The 27,029-nt window shown below is 38.4% G+C and overlaps 1 protein-coding gene across 1 annotated transcript in view; it reads left to right on the top strand.

The window, feature by feature from the left end:
- The first annotated feature begins 402 nt into the window (after nt 1-402).
- CCDC141 (coiled-coil domain containing 141) overlaps nt 403-27,029 on the top strand; it is a 209,351-nt gene continuing 182,724 nt past the window's right edge. The window contains exons 1-2 of the mRNA XM_089916618.1: nt 403-1,697; nt 4,215-4,337. Of these exons, the coding sequence (XP_089772744.1) occupies nt 1,596-1,697; nt 4,215-4,337 (225 nt within the window). The 5' untranslated portion in view covers nt 403-1,595. The remainder of the gene's footprint in view (nt 1,698-4,214; nt 4,338-27,029) is intronic.

A 27,029-nucleotide genomic window follows, 5' to 3' on the forward strand; every position in this document is an offset into this window, starting at 1 on the left:
GGGTTGGTTCTCTGCAAGCTCCCCATCCCTGCCATAAAATGAAACCATTTGCAATATTTCCTACATCATGGTGTCTCTTGTCATCTGCTCTCCCGAGCTTGGTTCCAAATGCTCCCTTTCTGGCCTCAAGTAAAGTTCCCAGAGCCCAGGAACTGGGATCCAGGGTGGTTTCCTTTCGCTGGAACAGCAGGCAACTAGGTCATGGCTGCATAACTGCAGAGCAGCCAGGATATGCTCTGGGAAAAAAAATAGTTGCTGAAACCAAAGTATATGTAAAAGCACTATTTCCCCTTTGATTCAAGAATATTATCATGAACCTTAGCAGAACAAAACAGTGGTGCTGACTCAGCCTTCTGAATATTGGCCCTGAACCTGATCGTGCTTTTAAATTGAGCTAAGAGTTTAAACAGCGAGTGGATTCATTTAACCCTGCTTATTGCTATATCCTCTGTTCTGGCTTTGTTCCAGAGATTTCCGATGGCTCCAGCAGCTCTGGAGTCAGTATCTCTGATGTGTTTGCATCTGACCTCTGACCTAAGCTTCAGGGTTATTTTCAGCTGTTCCTTGACAGGGAATCCAACAGCTGCTGTTTAATACCACCGACAACTTGTAACACACACGGAGTTTCTAGCAATAGGATTAATCTGCCGATCCTGGGCTCTGATTTAAGCTGTCTATAATTTTCCTGCACAAGGCATAGGGGAAAAGTAAAAACCGAATCTGAAGTACAATGTTATCCTTTTTTAAAAAGTGTAGCGAAATATACATAGTCTTAACCTTTAATCCAAAAAACCCAAAACATTTTCCTGCTGCAATTAAAAGTAACAGCAAAGTATATTACTTCCTAGTAGTTGTGGCAACTGGACTTGAAAATACTGTTCAGTGGAGTAGATGGTCTTAAAGAAATCCTGACTTGGTAGATATCTATTGATAACTGCTCATTGAAATATTTTTTAAAATGTCCCTAAGAAATCTGAGACTCAGAAAATGTGACCATTTCATATAAATTTCATTTGACAAAAGGCAGTAAGTTTTAGGAAAACAGATTAATCCAAAAAGATATTTCAAACAATTTTGTGGCTTAATCCCAAAACAAATACCAGAACTTATTTTTAAAGTACATTTTTGGGAGTTTTCTTTGCATGGAGGAGACTTCAAAAATTTTGAGAAGATTGATACCCAGGTTAATGACTGGCTGGTTTCAAAGCCCACCAAAACTGTATAGATTCAGTGGCTAAAGTAATTTGGGTTGTGAGGATGTAATTCTTTTTCCATTTGCTATCAAACATCAGCTGATAGAGAGCTAGAAGCTGCCCTCTGCATTTAAGATAATGGCCAAAATAACAGGCGTTCAGTGTTACCATACTAGGGGTGTGGCTATTCTCTCCCGTTCTTTCCTCTCTCTCTCATGATAAACTCAGTGGGGTTGTCTATTTTTAACCTCCTGTTCTTTCCTTTTGGCAGAGTAATCAGTGCGAGGGGAGCTCTTGCCCTGAATGAATCCAAGTAACCCCGGTGGTTGCCTTCTGAAATGACCAGCAGACACACATCTGTACGGAGGCTACCCAAAGCGTAAACTCTGGTTCTAATGTACCATGTCCAGCCAAGGAAGCCCTGGTGAGGAGTTTTCTACGACAACAGTCAGTTCAGTAGCTGTGCAGGCTGGGGACTCCAAAATCGTTATAGCCATCATAAAGGTAAGCTGACAACTTCCTTTTTTCTGTGTAGCTGTGGGCTTCTTGCTGTGTGCTGATATTCCTAAAGAACATTCCACACAATCGGCAGTACACGGCATATAGAAAATAACCCAGCAGGTACATCTTATTGCTTTCTTAAATTGCAACTAAGAGAAAAACCTCTAAGTTTCAGCCAGTTACTAGAGTTTCTCTTTCAGTTAGCCAGAAAACATCTATAAGCAGCTTGATTTTTCTAAAAAGCAACAACAAACTTTATCATATACTTTCAGTTTGGTTTTTAAAGACAAAGCATTTGTGATTAAAAGTTCGTGATTGCCAGGCTGGTGTCCAGTGGACCTGGGAAATGTCTGTGATTTTTGAGAGTGGATGTCATGAAGGAGGGAAGAGGAGGGTCCCAGCAGATAAGGGGTGGCATTGTTTTGGCATGATGAGTGCAAGGAACACCTAATAAGAGACCGTGACGCGTGCCCTCTGCAGCTTTGGTTCTGACATGGTAAAGACACTAGTAAATCCTTGTCACATGGTTGGGGGAATAAAGACCCTACGGGGAAAGCGCTGAGGACATGTGTCAAATTTGCCCTTAACAGCAGGAAGTTGAAGCCACTTGGGGCTTAAAGGTTTTTTTTTTTTTCCATTTTATTTTATTTTATTTTGTCATGTGCTCACAGCATCTCTCTCTCCTCTCCCTGGCAGGTCACAGAGATAAATTAAAAATAAAATCTACAAGGAAAATAATTTATAAAAGCACTTTCCTTAAAGGTTTTTGCATGTTTTATGTCAAACAGTTTGCTCATTTGCAAAGGTGACCACACATCTTTAGGTTGAAGAAGGCGTCCATGATTTTATTTCCTATGAATATGTCGTGTAAAAATCCCTGAAGCCTTATGCTTGGATTTAGACAACTCACCACCTCAGGAATTCAGTGTTTAATGAAGGGAATTTAGCAAACAAGCTGGTGCTCACCACAGCCTGTTACTTTCAGGGCCCCACCAAGCTTAACTGAATGACTTTTCTGGCCTTTTGTAAGAAGCATAGACGACAGGCCTGTTTACTTTCACTTAATTGCTGCGAACTTTATGTTAATGTGAAAATTATTAACAGGAAAGCAGCACTTGACATTGAGCAAAATGATTCACTCTAGAAGCACTGAATGCAAAGTGTGCCTACCCAGGCCGATTCCCCAGGGCTCTTAAGACTTGGTCTACATAAACAGAACCTCTGCTGTGTCCCTTGACCTCTGTTCTTTTCAAGGGCAATGAGTGGACATGGAAAGAAGCCTGAAGCAAAAGTAGCAAAATTGATAATTTGTGTTTGATTTTATGATGCTTTGAGTAACTGCAAATTTCAGCAGAGAGGGAAAAGAGGAAAAATTACTGTTTTTAAAAAAAGTTAAACTTTCTTTCCCTTAAATATGAAACATTTCTTAGAGTAGGATGAGGAAGAATGCATACAGAGTAAATTATGAATCAGAGGTAAATTGACAGTAAGAAAATAAAACCTCTAAAATTGTACTGGAAACTCTTATTTTAACTGAACTGTGTTTCTAAGAATGTTCCCTCCGTCCTCCCTCCCCAGCTCCCTTAGTTCACTGCCATCCCATATGGAATAAACCCCAAGCTTTTCAAAGTGGGAAGTCCATCTGAAGGGAGTAGAAGTGCCTGTGTCTGCTCTATATGGACTTCTCATTTCTAAACAGTCTCAGGGCACTAATGATCTAGAATAGACATGTGGTTTCTCATTTCTCTTCAGCAATTCACTTAGCCACGTGCACATGCCTCATAGCGGTTCCTCTTGCTTCATCCGTTGTTTCTTCTTAGAAAAGCAATTCCTTAGGAAATGCAATGATGAGTTATATCTTGGAGCAATGAAAGGGTCCTAAGTGTGGAAAACAAGCTGGCTGCATTCAAATAGCAGTTGTCACACATCTAATTTCACTGACACTTTTATACATACTTTATTGAATATTCAACAAAATTTGGAAAATATTGTTTTAACTTTGGAATAAGCGAAAAATCAGTTGCTTCATCTGCTGTTTGTTCTTTCTGGCTGGATCAGCAAGGTCAGTGTAAAGACACTAATCAGCCTACCTTACATTTATGAAACCTTTTCCCTTTGGTGAAGTTTGCACCCTACTTGCTCAGATCACTATTTTTATTGAGTTCAGTTTTGTGAGTGAGAGAATGTAAAAGTGTGTGAATTATTCTATAATTTTGTGCTCTTCAATAATACATAATCTACTGTATATATTCCTCATTTGGGAATTTTGAATTTATATCCAGTATGCTAAGAGAAAGGAATTTATCCTAAGCATTAAAAAAAAGAAGGAAAGACAGGGCATGGATTTATGTTAGACCTGTTCTATTTCAATGTATGTAAGACCTATCTATCTCTGTGGAAAGAATAAAGTATTCACAGTGTAACTGGAAACTTAAAAAAAGAAAAGAATAAAAAGGAGAAGGGTGAAAGGAAAGGAACAAGAGGAACTAAAAGTACATTTTATTTCATTTTTATTTTTAGTGTGGCAAGTGGGTACAACTTCAATTGGCTGAATCACAGCCCAATCTTCTGGAAATTGGAAGCAATCAAGATGAAACCAAAAAACTTCTTCATGATCATGAACTTCTTTTGGCCAAGCTTAAGGTAAGATATTAAGATATGAAGCAGATACAAAATTAAAAAGAAATAAAAAGCTGCTTCTTACACTTCCTCTTGATTCCCCTGATGCCACTGGCCTATGTCCAGGTTAACATAGTGCCAGATAGGTAATGGAAAAACACTATAGTTATTTATGAGCAAACACCAACATTGGAGAGAAGTAACAAGATTTTTTTCAACTTTCCCTAATGTGATAGAAAATATGGAGTGATAATATTTTCACTGTGGAGAAATAAGTACCTTCTTTTTCCTGGCTGCCTCAGTGGAAAAAAAAAAATTCCATCATTTTTCCATTTCATGCAACATACTGTCAAGCCACAACAACAGATCCAAACTTCCTATTGTTAATGAGACCTGCTGGCAAAAACAATGTAGAGGCTTTTTCCCTCTTGAACTATTGAAAATATCTGATTTTATATTTAATATTAAGAGTTCTTGAAACCAAAGAATGGTTTTAATAAATAGAGTTATTATTACCTATATGTTGTGATTATTTAGTTAAGAATCTAGAAACAGTGTTGGTTTGAGATTGCCAGATAAGGTATCTAATCAGAGACAAGAATGTCGTTTGTGGGGCCCTGTGCAAAGTGAAAATGTGGGACTCCCTGTTCAAAAAGCAGGAAAAAGCTTTTTCTTGGCCTGTCATGGTGTTTTTTTAATCTGCTATGTAATGTCTGGCTCCTTCAGCCATGGGGATATATGTGGGGTGAGTGCACCCCTCACAGGCACTGGGCCTCAGTCCCAGCTCAGTGCAGAGGGTGTGGACCTAACCCCAACCCTTCCTGAGCTGTGCCGTGACCCCTGCCAGGGCAGATGACAGAGGTCACTGAGCAGGGGCGGGAGAGCAGACAGGATAGCAAAGAGATTCTCTCCCCGGAGGGCAGGACCACACGCGAGATGAAGCTCCCATCCCCCAGCACTTCCTCTGTTGTCCCATTGGACTTCACTTATAAAACACACAGTCAAAGATAAAATTGTTAAGAATTTCAAGACAGTGACAGGTAAGACGTTAAACTACAAGTGGTTTCTCCGTCTGAGAACGGAGCCCTGTGCAGCAGCCAACTCTGTGAGTAATAACCCTCTTAGGCAAATGAATGTCATCACTAAGATCAAAGAGGTTTGATTCAGAAGGCTGCAATGACTAGATCTGTGTCTTCAGTACTTTAATATTACTGGCTTCTTTGAACATCTAGGCTGGAATTTCCACTTGCTTCCTAGATTTAGAGGTAGATCTGTTCTGCTTCTGACATATACCAACAGCAGTAGTAAAAGTAAAAGGGTAAATCAGACTGAGAAGTTGAAGAAAGAATTAGTACTGAAGCAGGGGGCTATTAGAATCCAGAATTTATTCTCCTGTGTAGACAGCTCCTTGCGCTGGACTCTGGGCTGTCTTTCAAGGAGGAAATCCCTGGCGACCAGGAAGTCCTTTGTATATCTTAAAAAACACACGATGATGTGAACCGTCATTGAACCAGGAATCAAAAGACCTATGTTTTAGCACTAATTGTGCTGCTAACTAGTGTCGTTTGGCCAACAATTCAAGGTTTTGCTGCTACACAAAAAGCTTAATATTATGAATTGTGGAAACCCAACACTTCCTTGCAATTCTTGCCCATCCACAGAGGTTTACTTTCTCAAGGTCTCCTGTGTCCCCAGCCCCTTCATGTGTACATGCCGACTGTTTCTAAAGTTAACCTGGATTTGAAGCTACATCCCTTCCCCAGGTCCCGCTAGCAATTCATGCCCAGCCAGCACTTTCAGATACACTGATGAACTGTGAGTGGTGGGGAAGCTCACAGCAGTCTGGGTCTCTCAGGCTACCTCTTTCCCCCCGCCCCAATCCTATTCCTGTCCAGGCCCACAACTCCAGGGAGAATTCTTTTGTAAGCAGAGCAGTTCATCTCTCCTTAACGACTATGCTCAAATTTGCATACCTACATCCATTCAGGAGCTCAGCTGGAAAAGTGTTTTTCATCAACAGGATCCATCTTTAGAAGGTGCTTGTGATTCTCAATTTTAAAGTCTTGTCCTTTAATGCCAGTCTTCTGGCTATGGACTAGCCTTCTGGACTTCACGCTTTTATCTGTAAAAATGATTGGGAGAGGATGAATCAAAGGTTCATATCTATTGTGGATCTTACCATAACAAACAATGGAATAGTGGGACCATTCTGCCTCTCTGTACGTGGATCTAAGAACATGAGGTCTCAAGTAAAAGGGCCTTTTGGCTTCACGCAGGCCTCTAACCATGACCTCTTAATGTCTATCTCCCATACTCTCTCCCACCCCACCTCACCCAACAAACCAGCCACTTACCCCCAAGAAATTTTAAGTAGTAGCATCGTTTTGGTTAAAAAAAATCAAGGAGTCTGAAGTCTGTTTCAGATTTGTTGACAAAATACTTTTTTAAATAAGAAAAATGTGATTTCCATATTGCAAATAGAGCACTAATTTAATCAATGTACTAGTTATTATGCTGTTAGGGTAGGTACAGTCTTAACCTGTAGCAGAAAATTGTTGTACCAAGTCATTTTTAATATGAGCTTTTTGAATGATAGGAACATTAGTAGTTCAATAAGCCAATAATATTTCATATTTAATGTTCATTCCAGTCCTTTTCCTATGCACAGGGCCCTGGGATTTGTTCTAATTATAAAGAAGAATGTACTCTTAGGAGTGTCGGGAGGGTGTAGGAGTTCTGTGCTGAGTCCACTCTGCTTTGGGCAAAGCAGATAGACTCTCTTGTCTCAGGTTCTTTATTTGAAAAATTATGATAATAACAGATACCCTTAAACACCTAAAAAGGAAATCTGGGGGAGACATGCAATGATTTATAGAAGTGCTTGCTGTTGATAATTAATATATCAGAGAAATTTGGATGTTTAATTTGATAGAAAAGCTATTTTCCGCCTTCCACTGAAAAATATCTCAGACCATAATAATTTAGACTAAAGGGAAAAATTCTGGAAACACAGAATTTTTATGAGTGTTTCTAATGTTGGTAATGTCTTATACCCCAGAGATCTGATTTTCCTTTCAGCAGGGTACTTAACCATTCCTGTGGAGTGTCCAGAGAAAAAATATTTCCCTATTTTCAGTGGGGAAAACATAGTCATGTGGAAAAAGCATTCATTCCCTAAAGGCATCCAGATTCCCAAACCAGACTCGATTATTTTTAATGAGAAAGAAGAAGTTCAGGAGAGGGGAGAGGGAGATGTAAGCAGGTAACAAAGATCTGTCTGTGGCCACTGTCAGCACTATCCTCAGATGGTCAAAGAGGAAAAGAGGGGTTGGAAATGCCTTACGACTGTCGCTGAGAACGTTCTATCCCTCAGTATCCATCTTGCAAGTAGCTACATTGCTATTGTGCAAAGGAGTTACAACTGTAAGAACCAAGAAAACCTCTGGACCCTAGCTCCTGTATTTGTATTTAATATATGATATTAGCATTCAGTGAAGAATGACCTTTTAAAGTATAAAAAACTGAAAAATCTCTGACTTGACTCATAAATCTATCAACTCCCTGATTCTGACTAAATCTCTGACCCAGTGAATGTTTATTTTTGTCCTGTTTCTCTTTACTCAGTTAAAAATGAATAGTCAAAATGTATTAGTAGTAAAGTTTAAAGTCTTACTAAAACTTATTCCTTAAATAAGGAATAGTGTGATTTTCTGCTGTAAGCTGGAATATTTAGTGTGAATACATTATTTAAAAAAATTATTATTGTGGTAAAAAAATATATACTTTTTTTTTTTGCGGTACACGGGCCTCTCACTGTTGTGGCCTCTCCTGTTGCGGAGCACAGGCTCCGGACACGCAGGCTCAGCGGCCATGGCTCACGGGCCCAGCCGCTCCACGACATGTGGGATCCTCCCGGACCGGGGCACGAACCCGTGTCCCCTGCACCGGCAGGCAGACTGTCAACCACTGCGCCACCAGGGAAGCCCAATCTCAACCATTTTTAAGTGTACAATTCAGGGGCATTAATTATATTAAGCATGTTGTGCAACCATCACAGCTATCAATTTCCCAAACTTTTTCATCACCCCAAACAGAAACTCTGTAGCTATTAAGCAAAGACTCCCACTCCTCCCTTCCCTGGTTACCTCTAATCTACTTTCTGCCCTTATGAATTTGTCCGTTTTAGGTATTTCATGTAAATAGAATCATGTAATATTTATCCTTTTGTGTCTGGCTTATTTCACTTAGCATATAATGTTTTCAAGAGTCATCCATATTGTAGCAGGTATCAGAACTTCATTCCTTTTTATGAATGAATAATTTTCAAATATATGGATATACCACATTTTATTTATTCACTCATCTGTCCATGGACACTTGGGTTATTTCCACTTTTTCAGCTACTGTAAATAATGCTACAGTGAATGTTGGTGTACAGGTATCTGTTTGAGTACCTGCTTTCAGTTCTTTTGGAGTGGAATTGCCTAGTCATAGGGCATTTCTGTGCTAAGTCTTTGAGGAAACACCAAAATGTTTTTCACAGCAGCTGCGCCATATTACATTCCCATCAGCAATGTACAGGTGTTCCAATTTCTTCACATCCCGGTTAAACTTGTTCTTTAGTTTGTTTGTTTTGCGGTACGCAGGCCTCTCACTGTTGTGGCCTCTCCCGTTGCGGAGCACAGGCTCCGGACGCGCAGGCTCAGTGGCCATGGCTCACGGACCCAGCTGCTCCGCGGCATGTGGGATCTTCCTAGACCGGGGCATGAACCCGTGTCCCCTGCATTGGCAGGCGAACTCTCAACCACTGAGCCACCAGGGAAGCCCAAACTTGTTATTTTCTCTGTGTGTGTATGTGTGTGTGTTTAATTATAGCCATCCTGTTAGGTGTGAAGTGATATCTTGTGGTGGTTTTGATTTGTATTTCTTTAATGACTAATGACGTTAAACATCTTTTCATGTGCTTACTGGACAATTGTATATGTTCTTTGGACAAATGTCTTTTACCCATTTTTTAATTGGGTTGCTTGTTTTTTGTTACTGAGTTGTAGGAGTTCTTTGCATATTCTGAATATTAATTCCTTGTCAGATATAGGATTTGCAAATATTTTCTCCCATTCTGTAGATTATCTTTTCACTTTCTTGATGATGGTCTTAATAATGTATTTTAATAAAGTAAGTCTGTGTGACTTGAATTATATATATTTACATATTAGAGAAAATTTTATAGCATGTGTGTTGTGAATGTGATGGAACGCTTTAGAACAGTATTGGAAGAGGACTAACCTATTTTACATTATCTATGTCATAGCAGTGTTTTACCCTAAATGTTTACTTCATATAGGAGATTCGTTTTCTCTCCTTCGTGTTTTCCTATAGACCCACAAGTTAGGGAATTCTACTCTCTCAGAAATGTGGACGATGCTTTCACTCATGTCTTCTCTTCCCTTCTCTTCCTTTAGGAGTGAGGGGGCGGGGGGTGTTACCCAGTTGGTGAGACTAGGGGAAGAAGTGGCCACCATGGGGAAGCCAGCCTCAAAGGCTCTCTCTGCAGACTCTGACTACCCGTGGGCTGCAGGTTCTCTAGTCTCTCTGCTTCTGCATGATTTGGCCAGATGTCCCTATGTGGAAGAGGAAGGCCACAATCCAACCTACACAGAGCAGCCAAATATGTGTCTATACCTCAGACCCAGTTGTCTCCATAGGCAGGTCACAAGGACTAGATTTTTAAAGAGAAAAAGTAGGAAGTCAAATCAAACCCACCCTCCAGTCCAGCTTTACTAGTAATAAGAGCAGATATTTTGATCCATATCTGACCTTGATGTCTGTTTCTCAGTTGATTTGGAATCTTGAGGAGAGAGAGGTGAAATTAATTGGCACCTCCCAAATTCCAACACTTAATTGATCTTTGGTTCAAAGGGATCTGTGTCTTAGTGTTCTATACATGTAAAGTACCTGGCATATTTTCACTGATCATTTTGACAAAGGTCACTGAAACAATGTAGGAACAATGCAGGGTTCCTGGGGGAGTGGGAACTAGTGGATGGTATAATTTCTCTTTTAGGCTTTTGAGAATACAGAACTTTTATATTTAAAAAACAAAAATAGTATTCTCACAACTATGAAACAGCAAAACTTCCCAGTGATTTTCCCTGGCTGACTTAACACTTTCCTAGTGTACAGAGTATTTCTTTTCCCAGATGTTCAGTTCCAGTGAACAGTATGGAGCTGTGGAGTGAAATAAAATTCGAATAGCATTCTCTGTATTTGGAAAGTGTCATGGGCAATCTTATAAAATATTGTTTTTATAAGATAGGTTGGTTTAAGAGGCTAGAGAGTCCATGAAATAGGCTTCTCAGACATGGAGTTAAGGCACATTAAGATTGCAGATATCACAAATAATTTGTTACTAGTTTGGGCTAAGCCGCAGTTCAGAGGATGTCCATACTTAATGAAGTGTTGATATGAGTTGATTTACTAGAGGGGAAGGAGTTCTATAAGGAGAAAATTTTGTTGGCACAGAGCCTGAAGAGTACAAAATTTGGAAAGGATGCTCTCTATCTTATCCCTGTCTTGGTTTAGCAGTCAAGGTTGGGCTTCTTGGCTGAAGCTGAAGGGCCTGTGGGAAACATGAAGCACTCATCATATTGCTTTGTGGCTGGGATACCAAGTGACACAGAGTCCACAAGAAGAGAAGCATCTTCCACACTTCTGCAAGGAACAGAGCAGGGCTTGGTTATAGCAGATACTGACAACTTTTTTGACAACTCTAGAAGGACCCAATATACAAGAAGATTACGGTAGATTAAAAATGGCCATAAAGTCTTTGGTACTCTTCCCAATGAGAAGTGGGGTCTATGTTCATTCCCTTAAAACTGGTCAGACTCTGGGACTGCTTTGAGCAAAAGAATACAGCATAGATGATGTGGTGCCAGTTTCCAGTCCAGTCTCAAGAGACTGGCTGCTTTCTCTTCCTGTAATTTCAAATAGTTGCTCCTGGAACCTAACCAACTGAGTACGTCAAGGAGCACTATGGAGAGGCCCATGTGGAGAAGAACTGAGGGTCCCAGCAACAGCTCTGGCTGAGATCCTGGCCAACAGCCAACCAACTTGCCAGCCCTGTGAGCGAGCCATTTGAGCCATCTTGAAAGTTGATTCTCCAGACCTGGTTGGGCTTCCAACCTGACCTATGCGGAACAGAGACAAGTCTTACCCACTGAGCCCTGCCTGAGAATCATGAGCACAATAAATAATTGTTATTTTAGGTCTTTAGAGTGTGCAGTCGTTTGTCACACAGCAGTAGATAACTGGAACAGAGGGCAAGAGCAATGGTGGCATCCTCTAGGGATTTTGAAGGCAACGCTCATGAATGAAAAGAGACAGGCAGAAGAAAGCAAGAGTTTTCATGGAGAGATAGTTGAGAAGCAGAACTAAGATTCTTTAAAATGAAAGATGGTATGATAAATAAGTAAATAAAAAGAAAATTTTGAAGTTTGTGAATGATCTACTTTTGGAAAAATGATTCTGAAAACCAGATGCAAAGATATCTATTATAATGTTAGTCTCTTTGACTTGAATTTTAATATACTTTCTTGATCAGGAGGAAAAAGTTTGTAGTTATAATTCAGCACACAGGGGTGTGCACAGAATATTATGGGTATATTGTGGAAGGAATGACTAATTCTGCCAGGAAAACTAGGGGAAGCTTGACAGAGAAAGTGATTTATGAGCTGTCCTGGAGGTGAATATGAGTTTTCCAGACACCACTGACCAATTTAAAGGACAAACAATGAACTGGAAGGAAAATATTTGCAATTTATATGACAAAGGGTTATACTCCTTCATGTTGATAAGAAAGACAAATAAGCCAAAAATAAATAAATAAAAAATAGACTATTCACAGAAGAGAGGCAGATTGCCAATAAACATGTAAAAAGAAACTCAATGTCAATAATGGCCTGAGAAATGAAACTAAATAATGATAAAAAGATAAAATTTTAATTGCCTATACACCATTAAAAGTTTAAAATATTGATAACATTCAGTGATGGTGAGAATGTGAGGAAAGGGGCGTTCTACTATACTGTTGGTGAGAATTTGGATTAACACAATCATTTTGGAAACTAGCAAGCATTAAAATGTAAAATGCTCACATCCTGAGACTCAGCAACCTCACCTCTGGGAATTCATCCTTGGAAATGAAAGCACTAGTAAGGACATAGATATGAGGATGCTTTGCTATGATATTAAGCATCTTTTCACATGTTTTTGGTAGAATAACCTAACTGGAAACAAAACAATGTCCAACAATAGGGGAATAAATTTATCAGCGGATTATTTATGCTACTTTTATACTGTGGAAGAGTATGCTGAGCCCTAGGACTATTGCTATGACATAGATGAACCTGTGGGTGTTTAAACCAGTGTTGGTTGGGCTTTATGTTATTTGTCACCAACTTATTCCTATTTGAAAACTTGGTCAAAAGTCAGGATCACAACTAACATTTTTGAGATCATAGGCCTGTAGTTTCCAAGCTGTTAATTATTTTAAAATACTCCTTTAAAATATAAATCTACAAGCAAAAATTTTTAATGGAAAGTAGAACCCATAGTCTTTATTAGTTATGAAAAGAGGGTCTTGGTCCAAGATTTGGACTGACAAGGCAGAACTCTGACAGTTCAAGAAATATAAGTGAGGGGTAGTAGAGGTAAGATTGTAGCTGGTAGCATAGGACCCACTCCCAATCTTCAATATACTGAGTTATATTAAATGTCAGGGTAAAAATATACCTTTTTCACTCTATACAGAAGGCAACAGATACTTCTGCTCCAGAAAAGCCATAAATAAGTATTGTACTTAACCAAGAATGAGAGAATTTTGTTTTGTTTATTTGTTTTAAGTCTAGTACGACTCCTACCTGATTAGCCTTAGCCAGAATGCATCTTTTCTAAACTCTAGACTTATCTTAGATATACTATAAGTATAAATGTGTAAAACTCAAGATGTTTTCAAATAACATGGCTATATCATTCTCATGACAAGTTCATCTAGCTATTAGTCCTCAGGAGAATACATCAAACTTCTGATTCTGTGGTTAGCTCTGATCTTCAAATTACCTGTATCCTCTATCTCCCACCTAACACATACTTGAAGTTCAGGGACTTGAGTGAGATTAGAATTTTTGTCTTTTTTTTTTTAATGTCTTAAAGTTGGATACTAGTTCCAGTTCCAGGAAAGATGGAATAGACAGCCTCCACCCTGTCTCCATTAAATGCAACTATAAACCTTGGCAGTATGTATGTGTGCTGAGGATGCTGAAAAGGAGGGACTAGCATGTAAATTAGGGAAAGAGACCAGAATTCCAAAGGCCACCAAGCCAGCAGTATTGTTTTTTCTCTCTTCAATATTACCCAGCTTGGATTCAAAAGCAAGTTGACACTCTGAAGTACGCATCAGATATGGACAGAAAAAGTTCCAGAAAAGTCTTCTCTTTCAGATCTGAGCACTAGAAAGAGGACTTCTGTGAGTCAGACAGAAAGGGAGGAAATACTGTGCTTTTGCTTTTGCTTTGTGCTTTTCTATTCTCTCTTCCCCAGCCCAGGCAATCCCCCAGCGATGGTGAAGATGGAGGCAACAGGCAGGTGCCTGAATCTCTGAGGGAGGGGGTCCTCTGACCAGAGGACCTGTGGTCCCTGAGCTTGTTGTAAATTCACATGGCGTTTTCCTCCCTCTGTTCTCCCCACTGCTTGGTCCGGCAGACACAGTGGTGGGAAGGAAACCAAAGCCCCAGGTTTCAGGCCAGAGGACCAGTAAGGGGGCTTCTATGGTACAAATTTCAGACACTGGGTCAAGCCAGTGAAATGAGAAGACAGAGAAGGTGAGAGAGCAGTCTCACCGTTCAGCCCAGTAACTCACGTTATACAGATGGCTGATTTTCTTAAAGAAATCCTAATTACTCTGTCAGTAGAGAGGGAACTCTAAAAACCATGACCTGTTAGATTCAGTTTCGTAGGACATGTTTTATTTTACTTTAAGTTCAGCTCAAAACATATCCGAAGTATTTACATAATCGGAACTAGAGAAACCCAAACCACTGAAGGCTGTTGCAGCTGCTTTCTGAAAGCCTGAGATTTTTGCTTCAGTGTTCCCATAGGCTATTAAACTTTTATTAATGTGTTGGATAGAAAATACTTTGCTAGTGTGTTATACTTCTGAGAGCAGCAATAAATAGAAACATATAATGTGAACCACAAATGCAATCTCATATTTACTTTTATTTATTTATTTTTCTAGTTTTGAGATAATTGGCATACATCACCATATAAATTTAAGGCATACAGCGTGATAGTTTGATTTACATATATTGTGAAATGATCACCACATTGGTTCAGCTAAGATCCATCTTCTTATACAGGTACAATAAAAATAAGAAAGAAGAAAAGGAAAAAAAATTCTCCTTGTGATAAGAACTCCCTTACTCTCTTAACAACTTTCCCCCATATCATGCAGCAGTGTTAGCTCTAGACATTGTGTTGTATGTTACATCTTATAACTGGAAGTTTGTGCTGTTGACCACCTCCCTCAAATTCCCCCTCTCCACACCTTCTGCCTCTGGTAACTACCAATCTGTTCTCTGTATCCATGAGCTCAGTTTTGTTGTTTGTTTGCTTTGTTTTTAGATTCCACATGTAAGTGAGATCATACAGCTATTTGTCTTTCTCTGACTTATTTCACTTAGCACAATGCTTTCAAGGTTCATTCATGTTGTTGAAAATGGTAGGATTTCGTTGTTTTTTTTATGACTGAATGATATTCCATTGTATGTATATACCACATCTTCTTTATCCACTCATCCATCAATGGACACTTAGGTTGCTTCTGTGCCTTGGCTATTGTAAATAATGCTGTTATGAACATGGGGGTGCAGATATCTTTTGAGTTACTGTTTTCACTTCCTTTGGATATATTCCCAGAAATGTATCATTTGGTAGTTCTATTTTCAACATTTTGAGGATCTTCCATACTGTTTGCCATAGTGGCTGTACCAATTTACAATCCTACCAGCAGTGCACAAGGGTTCCCTTATCTCCACATCCATGCCAGCATTTTTATCTCTTGACTTTTTGATGATGGTCATTCTGTCAGGTGAGCGGTGATGTCTCATTGTGCTTTTTTCTTTTCTTTTCTTTTTTTTAAATTAATTAATTAATTTTTACTTTTGGCTGTGTTGGGTCTTTGTTGCTGCGTGTGGGCTTTCTCTAGTTGTGGCGAGCAGGGGCTACTCTTTGTTGCGGCACACGGGCTCTAGAATGCAGGCTCAGTAGTTGTGGCGCACGGGCTTAGTTGCTCAGCGGCATGTGGGATCTTCCCTGACCAGGGCTCAAACCCATGTCCCCTGCATTGGCAGGAGGATTCTTAACCACTGTGCCACCAGGGAAGTCCCCTCTCATTGTCGTTTTAATTCACATTTACCTAATGGCTAACGATGTTGAGCATCTTGTCATGTACCTGTTAGCCTTTCATATATTTTCTTTGGAGAAATGTCTATTCAGATCCTTTGCCCATTTTTTAATTGGGTTATTTGGGGTTTTTTGCTATTGAATTGTAGGAGTTTTTATATATTTTGGATATTAACCCCTTTTCAGATATATGATTTGAAAATATTATTTTCCCATTCCATAGGTTGTCTTTTCACTTTGTTGATGGTTTCCTTTGCTGTGCAGAAGCTTTTTAGTTTGATGTAGTCCCACTTGTTTAATTTTAATTTTGTTGCTTGTGCTTTAGATGTCATATCCAAAAAAATAATTACCAAGACACACGTCAAGGAGCTTTGTTCCTATGTTTTCTAGGAGTTTCATGGTCTTTAATCCTTTTGAGTTAACTTTTGTAAGTGGTATAAGATACAGATTCAGTTTCATCCTTTTACATGTGAATATCCAATTATCCCAGCACCATTTATTTTATTTTTTTAATTTTTTAACATCTTTATTGGAGTGTAATTGATTTACAATGGTGTGCTAGCTTGTGCTTTACAACAAAATGAATCAGCTATACATATACATATGTTCCCATATCTCTTCCCTCTTGTGTCTCCCTCCCTCCCACCCTCCCTATCCCACCCCTCCAGGCGGTCACAAAGCACCGAGCTGACCTCCCTGTGCTATGCAGCTGCTTCCCACTAGCTATCTACCTTACGTTTGGTAGTGTATATATGTCCATGCCTCTCTCTCACTTTGTCACAGCTTACCCTTCCCCCTCCCCATATCCTCAAGTCCATTTTCTAGTAGGTCTGTGTCTTTATTCCTGTTTTACCCCTAGGTTCTTCATGACATTTTTTTTCTTAAATTCCATATATATGTGTTAGCATATGATATTTGTCTCTCTCTTTCTGACTTACTTCACTCTGTATGACAGACTCTAGGTCTATCCACCTCATTACAAAATAGCTCAATTTTGTTTCTTTTTATGGCTGAGTAATATTCCATTGTATATATGTGCCACATCTTCTTTATCCATTCATCCGATGATAGACACTTAGGTTGTTTTCATCTCCGGGCTATTGTAAATAGAGCTGCAATGAACATTTTGGTACATGACTCTTTTTGAATTATGGTTTTCTCGGTATATGCCCAGTAGTGGGATTCCAGCACCATTTATTGAACATATATGTAATTTTAAATTTTCTAATAGCCTAATGTAGATTTTAGAGCATTAAACACTTACATTAGAAAAGGATAAATGTCTCAAATCAACAATCTATGTTTTTGCCTTAAGAAACTAGAAAAATAAGAGCAAATTAAAACTGAGGCAAGCAGAATGAAGCAAAAAAATAAAGATAAGAGCAGAAATTAATGAAACAGATAACAGAAAGATAACAGAGAAATGCATGGTTCTTTGAAAAAGTCAGTAAAATTTTGATAAGCCTCTAGCCAGACTGAGAAAGGTAAAAAGAGAGAAGGCAAAAATTAAGAGTATTAGGTATGAAAGATGGGGCATCACTATAAACCCCACAGACATTAAAAATATAATGTAGTAATACTATGAACAACTCTGTGCACATAAATTCAACAATTTAAATGAAATGGACCAATTCTTTGAAAGCCACAAATTACCAAAACTCACCCAATAATAAAAGTAAAAACAAGTGAAATTAATTTAGTAATATGTTTAATTTATTCTAATATATCTAAATTATCATTCAATATGTAATCATTATAAAAACTGTTAATGCGATATTTTAATTTTTTGTATTAAATCTTCAAAATCCTGTGTGTACATTATACTTATAGCACATCACAATATGAACTAGCCACATTTCAAATGGGTAGTGGATACCGTATTAGACAGTGAATATTTAGAGACTAAAGGAGGTTACATCATCTGGGAATGAAAATAGTTTATTTTTTAGCTCAGGAGAAGTCTGCTTATAATCAAGCCAATGTATGGAGAATCTGAAAAGGATAATTATGAGATGAGATTTCTTTCAGGGACAAGAAATGAAAGAAAAGTAGGCCAAAGTATTTCTAATGGTAATTTTTTGAAGGTGATTAATAAAGCAGTGTTATTAGATACTTTCACAGGAGTAGGTATATTTTTCCCAGTGTAATATTTTTTAAAATGTAGGAGTGTAATTGCATTTGCACATGTGTTTTAGCTATTGCAATTGATTTTACTTGAAAGAGTAATTTCTTTAAAACAAATTACATAAGCATTTTGAAAGAATGAAAAGAAAGCTTTGTATCAATATTAATCTAGTTTGCAAGGCTGACAGTAGAAGGCAGTAATTAAATGGTGAATTGTCTGGTTGTGAGTTCTGAAAGCATTAGTGCACATTTCGTTAATGATTTTGTATGTAATTAGTTTGTTGTTCATTGTTCATCCATTTCTCAGATATTGCTCAGTGGACTTCTTATGGTTTTGTTGCTTAGTAGTGCTAATAACATGGGCGGCCAAATGCAATTCAGATTCTAAAAACAGCTGAAAGGATTCTGTTAATATGCCTTGGTTAATTTTGCTTAATGTTGGTTAACAGGTCATTAAAGACTATATATTTTGTTACTTGAGTGACGAATATAGAGCAAGGATATATTTTTGTTAGCATATTTATAAAACTTGGACTAACAAAGAATTTTTCTTTGTGTTGCTTAATTCATTTATAAGTATTTCACATATGACTAGTTTTCCATTATGGTTGTAGGCAATGGCCTAAATTCTGAATAATAAACAAAAGAGAGGATGCAAATGTTACTGAAAAAATACGATCTCTAGTAACTTGAGTGGTCCACCAATTTTTATTGTCATTTAGTGTTTTGTACTTGGAGAAGGACATACACGGTCTATAAATGTGGTAAAGATTTAAATCTCTGGTAAGTCCTGCTTTTCAGAACTAAGCCACCCCCTTGGAAAAAGTGTTGGATAATTCATCAAGATGAGGAGGACAAATAATTATAAATTCTGGATTTTCTTTCTCTTTCAAGAACAATAAGGTTTTCCATATTATCTGAGACTTAACAACTGGCCTGCAAAAAAGTTTAAGTAAACACAGGAATACCAAACAACATTTTCAATCCTGAAATTCCCATTTTGGCCAATTCATTAGTCATTGTGAGCGATTACTTTTAATAACTCAGGTTTATATTTCTACAAGACAACCAGCTAAACTTACACGTAGAATTTCACCATACTTACCAGAATTTTCATCATTGACTTAGGGACCCAGTGTATAGCTATAGGTCATCCTCTGTGTACACAGATCAGAATTGGGTGCACAAAGGGTTATGGCCATGAAACATTACAAAATGAGGACAAGTTCCTACCCCTTGAAAGGCTTGCAGAAGCAATAATGTTTACTACCTATTGGCCATTTTCATGTGCCAGTCATCATACTAGCATTAAGTATTTAATCCTTACATCAAGGATATATTCACATTTACCAGATGGTTAAACAAGTTCAGTAGTGGCTTTTGCCCAAGTTCCACAATAGTTTATGTCACTATGTATTACTGCCACTCTAATTTATTTAAAGAGGTAGGATTAATATTCAGAATATATCCATTGCCAGGTAATATCAATATATGAAAAACTATATACAAGGTGCTGACAGATGGCTCACGCAAGAGTCACCAGCCCAAGAGATGAGAATATTATTTGGATCTCAAAGCAAGTGACAGGTAAGGATTGCTTGTCAAAATGACATTCCAGATCAGAGAATGGGTTAGCAAAGCTGTTGAGACAAGTGTAAGCAAGATACACATAGGCACATGAAGAACACTGCCAGGAAATATTGAGATAAGGCAAAACTTGTGTGGAGGATAAGGGCTTGGGCTGAAAGGCAGGACATGTTGGGCTATGCAGTTAGATTTGATTGTGGCCAAGAGTGGGTTCTTAAAGTAGGGGAAAGTTTGCTAAAAATGGAGTTTGAGAAAGGTTACCTTTAAAACAATATACAGGGTGAACTTAAATGGAAAAACCACTGGAGTTAAGAGATGTCTATGGAGACACTGGAACTTGGACTAGAGTTCTGAGTGTGAGAGTAAAGAGACTCAAATTTAAAAGTCCTTGTTTCTCAAATAAACAACCTAACCTTACACCTAAAGCAATTAGAGAAAGAAGAACAAAAAACCCTCAAAGTTAGCGGAAGGAAAGAAATCATAAAGATCAGATCAGAAATAAATGAAAAAGAAATGAAGGAAACAATAGCAAAGATCAATAAAACTAAAAGCTGGTTCTTTGAGAAGATAAACAAAATTGATAAACCATTAGCCAGGCTCATCAAGAAAAAAAGGGAGAAGACTCAAATCAACAATTGGAAATGAAAAAGGAGAAGTAACAACTGACACTGCAGAAATACAAGGGATCATGAGAGATTACTACAAGCAACTATATGCCAATAAAATGGACAACCTGGAAGAAATGGATAAATTCCTTGAAAAGCACAACCTTCTGATACTGAACCAGGAAGAAATAGAAAATATAAACAGACCAGTCACAACCACTGAAATTGAGACTGTGATTAAAAATCTTCCAACAAACAAAAGCCCAGGACAAGATGGCTTCACAAGCGAATTCTATCAAACATTTAGAGAAGAGCTAAAACCTATCTTTCTCAAACTCTTCCAAAATATAGCAGAGGGAGGAACACTCCCAAACTCATTCTACAAGGCCACCATCACCCTGATACCAAAACCAGACAAGGATGTCACAAAGAAAGAAAACTACAGGCCAATATCACTGATGAACATAGATGCAAAAATCCGCAACAAAATACTAGCAAACACAATCCAACAGCCCATTAAAAGGATCATACACCATGATCAAGTGGGGTTTATTTCAGGAATGCAAGGATTCTTCAATATATGCAAATCAATCAATGCGATACACCATATTAATAAATTGAAGGAGAAAAACCATATGGTCATCTCAATAGATGCAGAGAAAGCTTTCGACAGAATTCAACACCCATTTATGATAAATACCCTCCAGAAAGTAGGCATAGAGGGAACTTACCTCAACATAATAAAGGCCATATATAACAAACCCACAGCCAACATTGTTCTCAATAGTGAAAAACTGAAACCATTTCCTCTAAGATCAGGAACAATACAAGGTTGTCCACTCTCACCACTATTATTCAACATAGTTTTGGAAGTTTTAGCCACAGCAATCAGAGAAGAAAAAGAAATGAAAGGAATTCAAATCAGAAAGGAAGAAATAAAGCTGTCACTGTTTGCAGATGACATGATACTATACTTAGAGAATCCTAAAGGTGCTACCAGAAAACTACTAGAGCTAATCAATGAATCTGGTAAAGTAACAGGATACAAAATTAATGCACAGAAATCTCTTACATTCCTATACACTAATGATGAAAAATCTGAAAGAGAAATTAAGGAAACACTCCCATTTACCATTGCAACAAAAAGAATAAAATACCTAGGAATAAACCTACCTAAGGAGACAAAAGACTTGTATGTGGAAAACTATAAGACACTGATGGAATAAATTAAAGATGATACAAACAGATGGAGAGATATATCGTGTTCTTGGACTGAAAGAATCAACACTGTGAAAATGAATCTACTCCCCAAAACAATCTACAGATTCAATGCAATCCCTATCAAACTACCAATGGCATTTTTCACAGAACTAGAACAATAAAGTTCACAATTTGTATGGAAACACAAAAGACCCCGAATAGCCAAAGCAATCTTCAGAATGAAAAACAAAGCTGGAGGAATCAGGCTCCCTGACTTCAGACTACACTACAAAGCTACAGTAATCAAGACAGTATGGTACTGGCACAAAAACAGAAATATAGATCAATGGAACAGGATAGAAAGCCCAGAGATAAACCCATTCACATATGGTCACCTTATCTTTAATAAAGGAGGCAAGAATATACAATGGAGAAAAGACAGTCTCTTCAATAAGTGGTGCTGGGAAAACTGGACAGGTACATGTAAAATAATGAAATTAGAATTCTTCCTAACACCATACACAAAACTAAACTCAAAATGGATTAAAGCCCTAAATGTGAGGCCAGACACTATAAAACTCTTCAAGGAAAACATAGACAGAACACTCTATGACATAAATCACAGCAAGCTTGTTTTTGACCCACCTCCTAGAGTAATGGAAATAAAAACAAAAATAAACAAATGGGACCTAATGAAACTGAAAAGCTTTTGCACAGCAAAGGAAACCGTAAACAAGATGAAAAGACAACCCTCAGAATGGGAGAAAATATTTGCAAATGAAGCAACTGACAAAGGATTGATCTCCATAATTTACAAGCAGCTCATGTAGCTCAATATCAAAAAAACAAACAACCCAATTTAGGCAGAAGACCTAAATAGACGTTTCTCCAAAGAAGATACACAGATTGCCAACAAACACATGAAAGGATGCTCAACATCACTAATCATTAGAGAAATGCAAATCAAAACTGCAATGAGGTATCACCTCACACTGGTCAGAATGGCCATCGTGAAAAAGTCTACAAACAATCAGTGCTGGATAGCGTGTGGAGAAAAGGGAACCCTCTTGCACTGTTGGTGGGAATGTAAATTGATACAGCCACTATGGAGAGCAGTATGGAGGTTCCTTAAAAAACTAAAAATAGAACTACCATGTGACGCAGCAATTCCACTACTGGGCATATACCCTGAGAAAACCATAATTCAAAAAGAGTCATGTACCACAGTGTTCACTGCAACTCTATATACAGTAGCCGGGACATGGAAGCAGGGTAAGTGTCCATCAGGAGATGAATGGATAAAGAAGATGTGGCACATATATACAATGTAATATTACTCAGCCATAAAAAGAAACAAAATTGAGTTATTTGTAGTGAGGTGGATGGACCTAGAGTCTGTCATACAGAGTGAAGTAAGTCAGAAAGAGAAAAACAAATACTGTATGCTAGCACGTACATATGAAATCTAAAAAAAACAAAAAATGGTTCTTAAGAACCTAGGGGCAGGACAGGAATAAAGATGTAGAGAATGGACTTGAGGACACGGGGAAGGGGAAGGGTAAGCTGGGACAAAGTGAGAGAGTGGCATGGACATATATACACTACCAAATGTAAAATAGATAGCTAGTGGGAAGCAACTGCATAGCACAGGGAGATCAGCTTCGTGCTTTGTGACCACCTGGAGGGGTGGGTTAGGGAGGGTGGTAGGGAGACGCAAGAGGGAGGAGATATGGGGATATATGTATATGTATAGCTGATTCACTTTGTTATACAGCAGAAACTAACAGACCATTGTAAAGCAATTATACTCCAATAAAGATGTTAAAATAAATTAATTAAAAGTCCTTGTTTTGGCAGGTAGCACAGTATGTTATGTATAATAGAAATATATTTTTGATGAATTAAACTAATAAGTTGTGAAGAAGATATTATAGAATCAGATCATTTATTTTATGTAGAGAGTGAGGGAAAAGTCCATGATAATCCCAAACCTTAACGCCTGTCAGATAAGAAAAGTAGATGTCCTCCTGATGTTATTACGTAATTGCCAAAGGAGTGCCATTTTAATTGGAATGTTCTTTCTATTTGACAGGTTGGAGGTTACTGGTATCACTTACTAGAGTAGTTTCAGGGGAGCAATGATCCTGGGCACCAAGTTGTGGTTGTTTAATGAAGGAACAAATGTAAAGAGAAGAATCAGAGATAGCGCGAGTAGGCCATTCTCCAACAAACTTGGCTGAAGTAAGAAGGTGATGCTGATTGAGAGAGATGATTTCGTTACAGTGGGAGAGACCAGTGTTAGGGGAGAAGAGCAGCCTTCACTTAAGTAGTGGAGTGTGAGAATTAGTGAACACTTTGCCTGCTATGAATCTGAATTTCCATGAGATACAGTGGTGAAGTTTGGAAGGAAAGGAATCAGGGAGAGGATTATAAAGAGGATAGATGATCAGAGGGTTTTTCACAAGTGACCAAGGGCAAGAGGAGTGGGAGGCAGTTCTCAGATTCCAAATGGTCCCAGTAGAAGTAGTCTTAGAAATGGTATCCTGGGTGGAGAAGTCTGGGACAGTGACTTCATGCTCCACAGTTCTCAGTCTGATGACTGTTTCCAGGCCCAGAACTGAGGCAGTTCAGGAAACCGGTGAGAGGGAATGATGTGAAAATGAACAGTCTCCACATGGGACAGTTAGAGGTAGGCAGGCCTACGTAGGTGGTTCTCATCCTGACTGGCATAAGAATCTTTAAAAAAAAAAAAAAAAAAAAAAAAAAGCACATGGCTCATATATCCAGGCCCCAAAACCCAAGTCAAGGAAATGCTGGGATACCTGTACATTTTAAAAAGATTTTGCAATAATTCTCATGCACAGTAAAGAATAAGAAACTCTGACCCAAACCAGGAGAAACAACTACCATCAAACAACCACATTAAAAGGCTTGAACAGAGGTGCCATCAATGGAATTGGGAAAGGGCCATGGAAGGTTAGAGGCAAAAATAATCAGGGTCTCATCACAAAATTTGGGCAAAAGGAAATTTCAAGACAGTCTTGGATAGTGTTGGAAGCAGCAGCGTGTTTGAGGAATGTGCCGTGAGATTTGACAGTGAGGAAGTTATTATTGCTCTCTGAAACCTGTCTGCAATCCTCCCCATTTATGCTATTGACCACATTCTCCTCTGAGGCCCCTCTGCAACTTGTAGACTACCTATCTCTACTATATTATCTGTTTCATGGAAGACCGTCTATGTTTCATTTTTGTCTTCTTCATTAGACTGTTGAACGTGTTTCCCCTTAGGACCTATAGCACTGTGCGTAGATTAGATATTCAACAAATTGTGTTTGTAGAATGAGTGAATAAATGAATGAGTGAATGAGTGAATACATGTGTCCTTTACATAATTTCAGGAACCATTCATCTCTGTGTAGTAAAAAAGGAAACGTGTAAAAAAGGACTGTGGTAAAGACAATAGTGATGATTTAATGGTATTCACATACCGTGTTCATCTTGCTCACAGCAGTTCTGAGGGTTTTAAGAAGACTCAGTTATTAATGTACAGAACATTTGGGCTCCTAAGGGAACAGGGTGGAACTGATAAATTATTCATACTTTTAGTTTTTCTGATTTGTGTCATTATTCTTCTTTTAACTGAGCTGGAGGATGAGCTTCCGAGTGAATCATTGATGTCCTTGCTTTAGAATGCTAAGTCTCCCTCCTCTGGGAAGCATTCCCTGGGCTCCAGCCCCACCTTGGGCCCATCTCTCTCCACTTGTTTCCGCTGGGCTTCTCAATCAGCACCTCTTTATATAAGTATAGTCTCACACTCTATTATGGTACCTGTTCAAGTGTGGCCTATATAAATGTGCTGAAAGTGTGGTTTATGAGTATTTACACCAGAATCATCTTGGGTACCTGCTAAAAGGAGCTACCTAGAGCCCTATGTGATAAGACGCTGGATGGGGCAAGGGCAAGCCACAATTGCCACCTGCAGGTCTAATGGCTTCTTCCTCATCAGGTAGTGTCACTTTTAACATCGGTTTGCTTAGTTTTTCTACATGCATATATATTTCTCCTAAGAGTGTAAGCTTCCTTCTGGGCAGAGATTGTGTCAGCATATATTAAGTTATTATCTAGATCATTTTTGTTTAAATTAGTTGTAGAGTTTTGAAGCCTAAATTATGACATACCTATAAACATAATACCGTGGACTTTTATTGAGTACTTGCTATGTGTCAAGCACTTTAAAATATTTAATATCAAGTATTAATAAATATTTAAAAACTATTAATTTGTTTAATCCTTAAAATAATCATGAGGGGTAAATTTTATGAGAGGCAATACACCTTGCAGGTGAGCATGTAAGCTCTGCCTGCCTAGATGTGAATCCCAGGGTTGCTGCATAGATGTGTAACTCTGGGAAAGTTTCTTGCCCTCTCTCTGTCTCAGTTTCTTCACCTGTAAAATGGGGTTATAATAGTGCCTACCTAATAAGGTGTGTGTGAGGATTCAATGAGTTAAAACATTTAAAGACTTTAGAACAGTGCTTCACAACATAGTAAGTGTTGAATGATTATCAGCTACTATTATTTTTAATCCCCATTTTACAAATGAGAAAACTAATAAACACACAAGCCATTTGCCATACAGCTGGGAAACAGTGGAGCTGGGACTCCAACTGCCATGGTGTGCCTCTGTGCCGTGTCTGTACTCAGCATGCTGCATGCCTCGGCCATTAGCTGGAGTATAAAATCCCACTCATTCGAGAGTTGTAAGGATGTGACTTCTCAATTGACTGAAAAGGACCACTCTGTAATTTCTTATCAATGTTACGGCCGTGGATCTTAGAGGATTTGCAAGAGTCCAGTTGTTTAGCACCATGATGGCTCTGCTCTGCTGGACTGGCCTCCCTGTCTGCTGTGTTCCTGGCTCTGTACTTGGCATTTCAGGGTGGGGAGGCACAAAAGAAATGGAAGAGACATCTTTGGCCTCTAGAAATTTATAATATGTAATAACATATAGGGAAATGACCCTAGGAGACCCATGAAGCAGTGAAATCACAACATCAAGGCACTGGACGATTAATTAGGTCCCCAGATGAAAATTGATGATAGTGAAAGTACAATAGGCAAGTTCGGGTGAAAAGAGAAATTGATTTAGCTGGAGTAGTTTCATGGAGAAGGTAGAATTTAAGGTCAAACTTGAAATATGGGGCTGTGGGAGTATTGGGCGTGAGAAGTTTTGTTTCTGGGGCAGGGAAGAGAGCTAACTCTTTAAGACAGAAGTAGCTGTCTCTTTCCTCTACTTTGGCTTCATCCTGTGAACAAATGTTAGTTTAGTACTTGTATTTATTTATCCTTCTGTTTGGTACAAAAACTTCCCAGTGTCCTAGCTTTCATCAAGTCTTAGGGAATGTGTCATTCTCTTTGTTGTTATTTTGGTTTTTTATTCAAGCATGGTAGAGTTCAAGTTCCCCAGTAAAACACACAATGACATTCTTGATAAGACTCCAGGACTCTGTTTTTTCAGTCACATAAAAAGCTACAGATCTAAGGGAAAGGTAGTAAAATCTAAATAAATCCAAGAGTGCAGACACACCCCTCAAACAACAGAAACCACTGCCAATAATCTAATCCATGCACCTGTAGATTATTTCTAATTATATTATTTACGTCATTTCATGGAGCAGACATGGAAGAGTCATTTGTATGCAAATACCCAAGAAGGAAAAGTTAAGAAAATTCATTTATGA

Source organism: Delphinapterus leucas, chromosome 8, assembly GCF_059928025.1.
Source record: "Delphinapterus leucas isolate spDelLeu-1000000601 "Yukka" chromosome 8, BTC_Dleu_Yukka2, whole genome shotgun sequence".
NCBI classification, from domain to species: domain Eukaryota; kingdom Metazoa; phylum Chordata; class Mammalia; order Artiodactyla; family Monodontidae; genus Delphinapterus; species Delphinapterus leucas.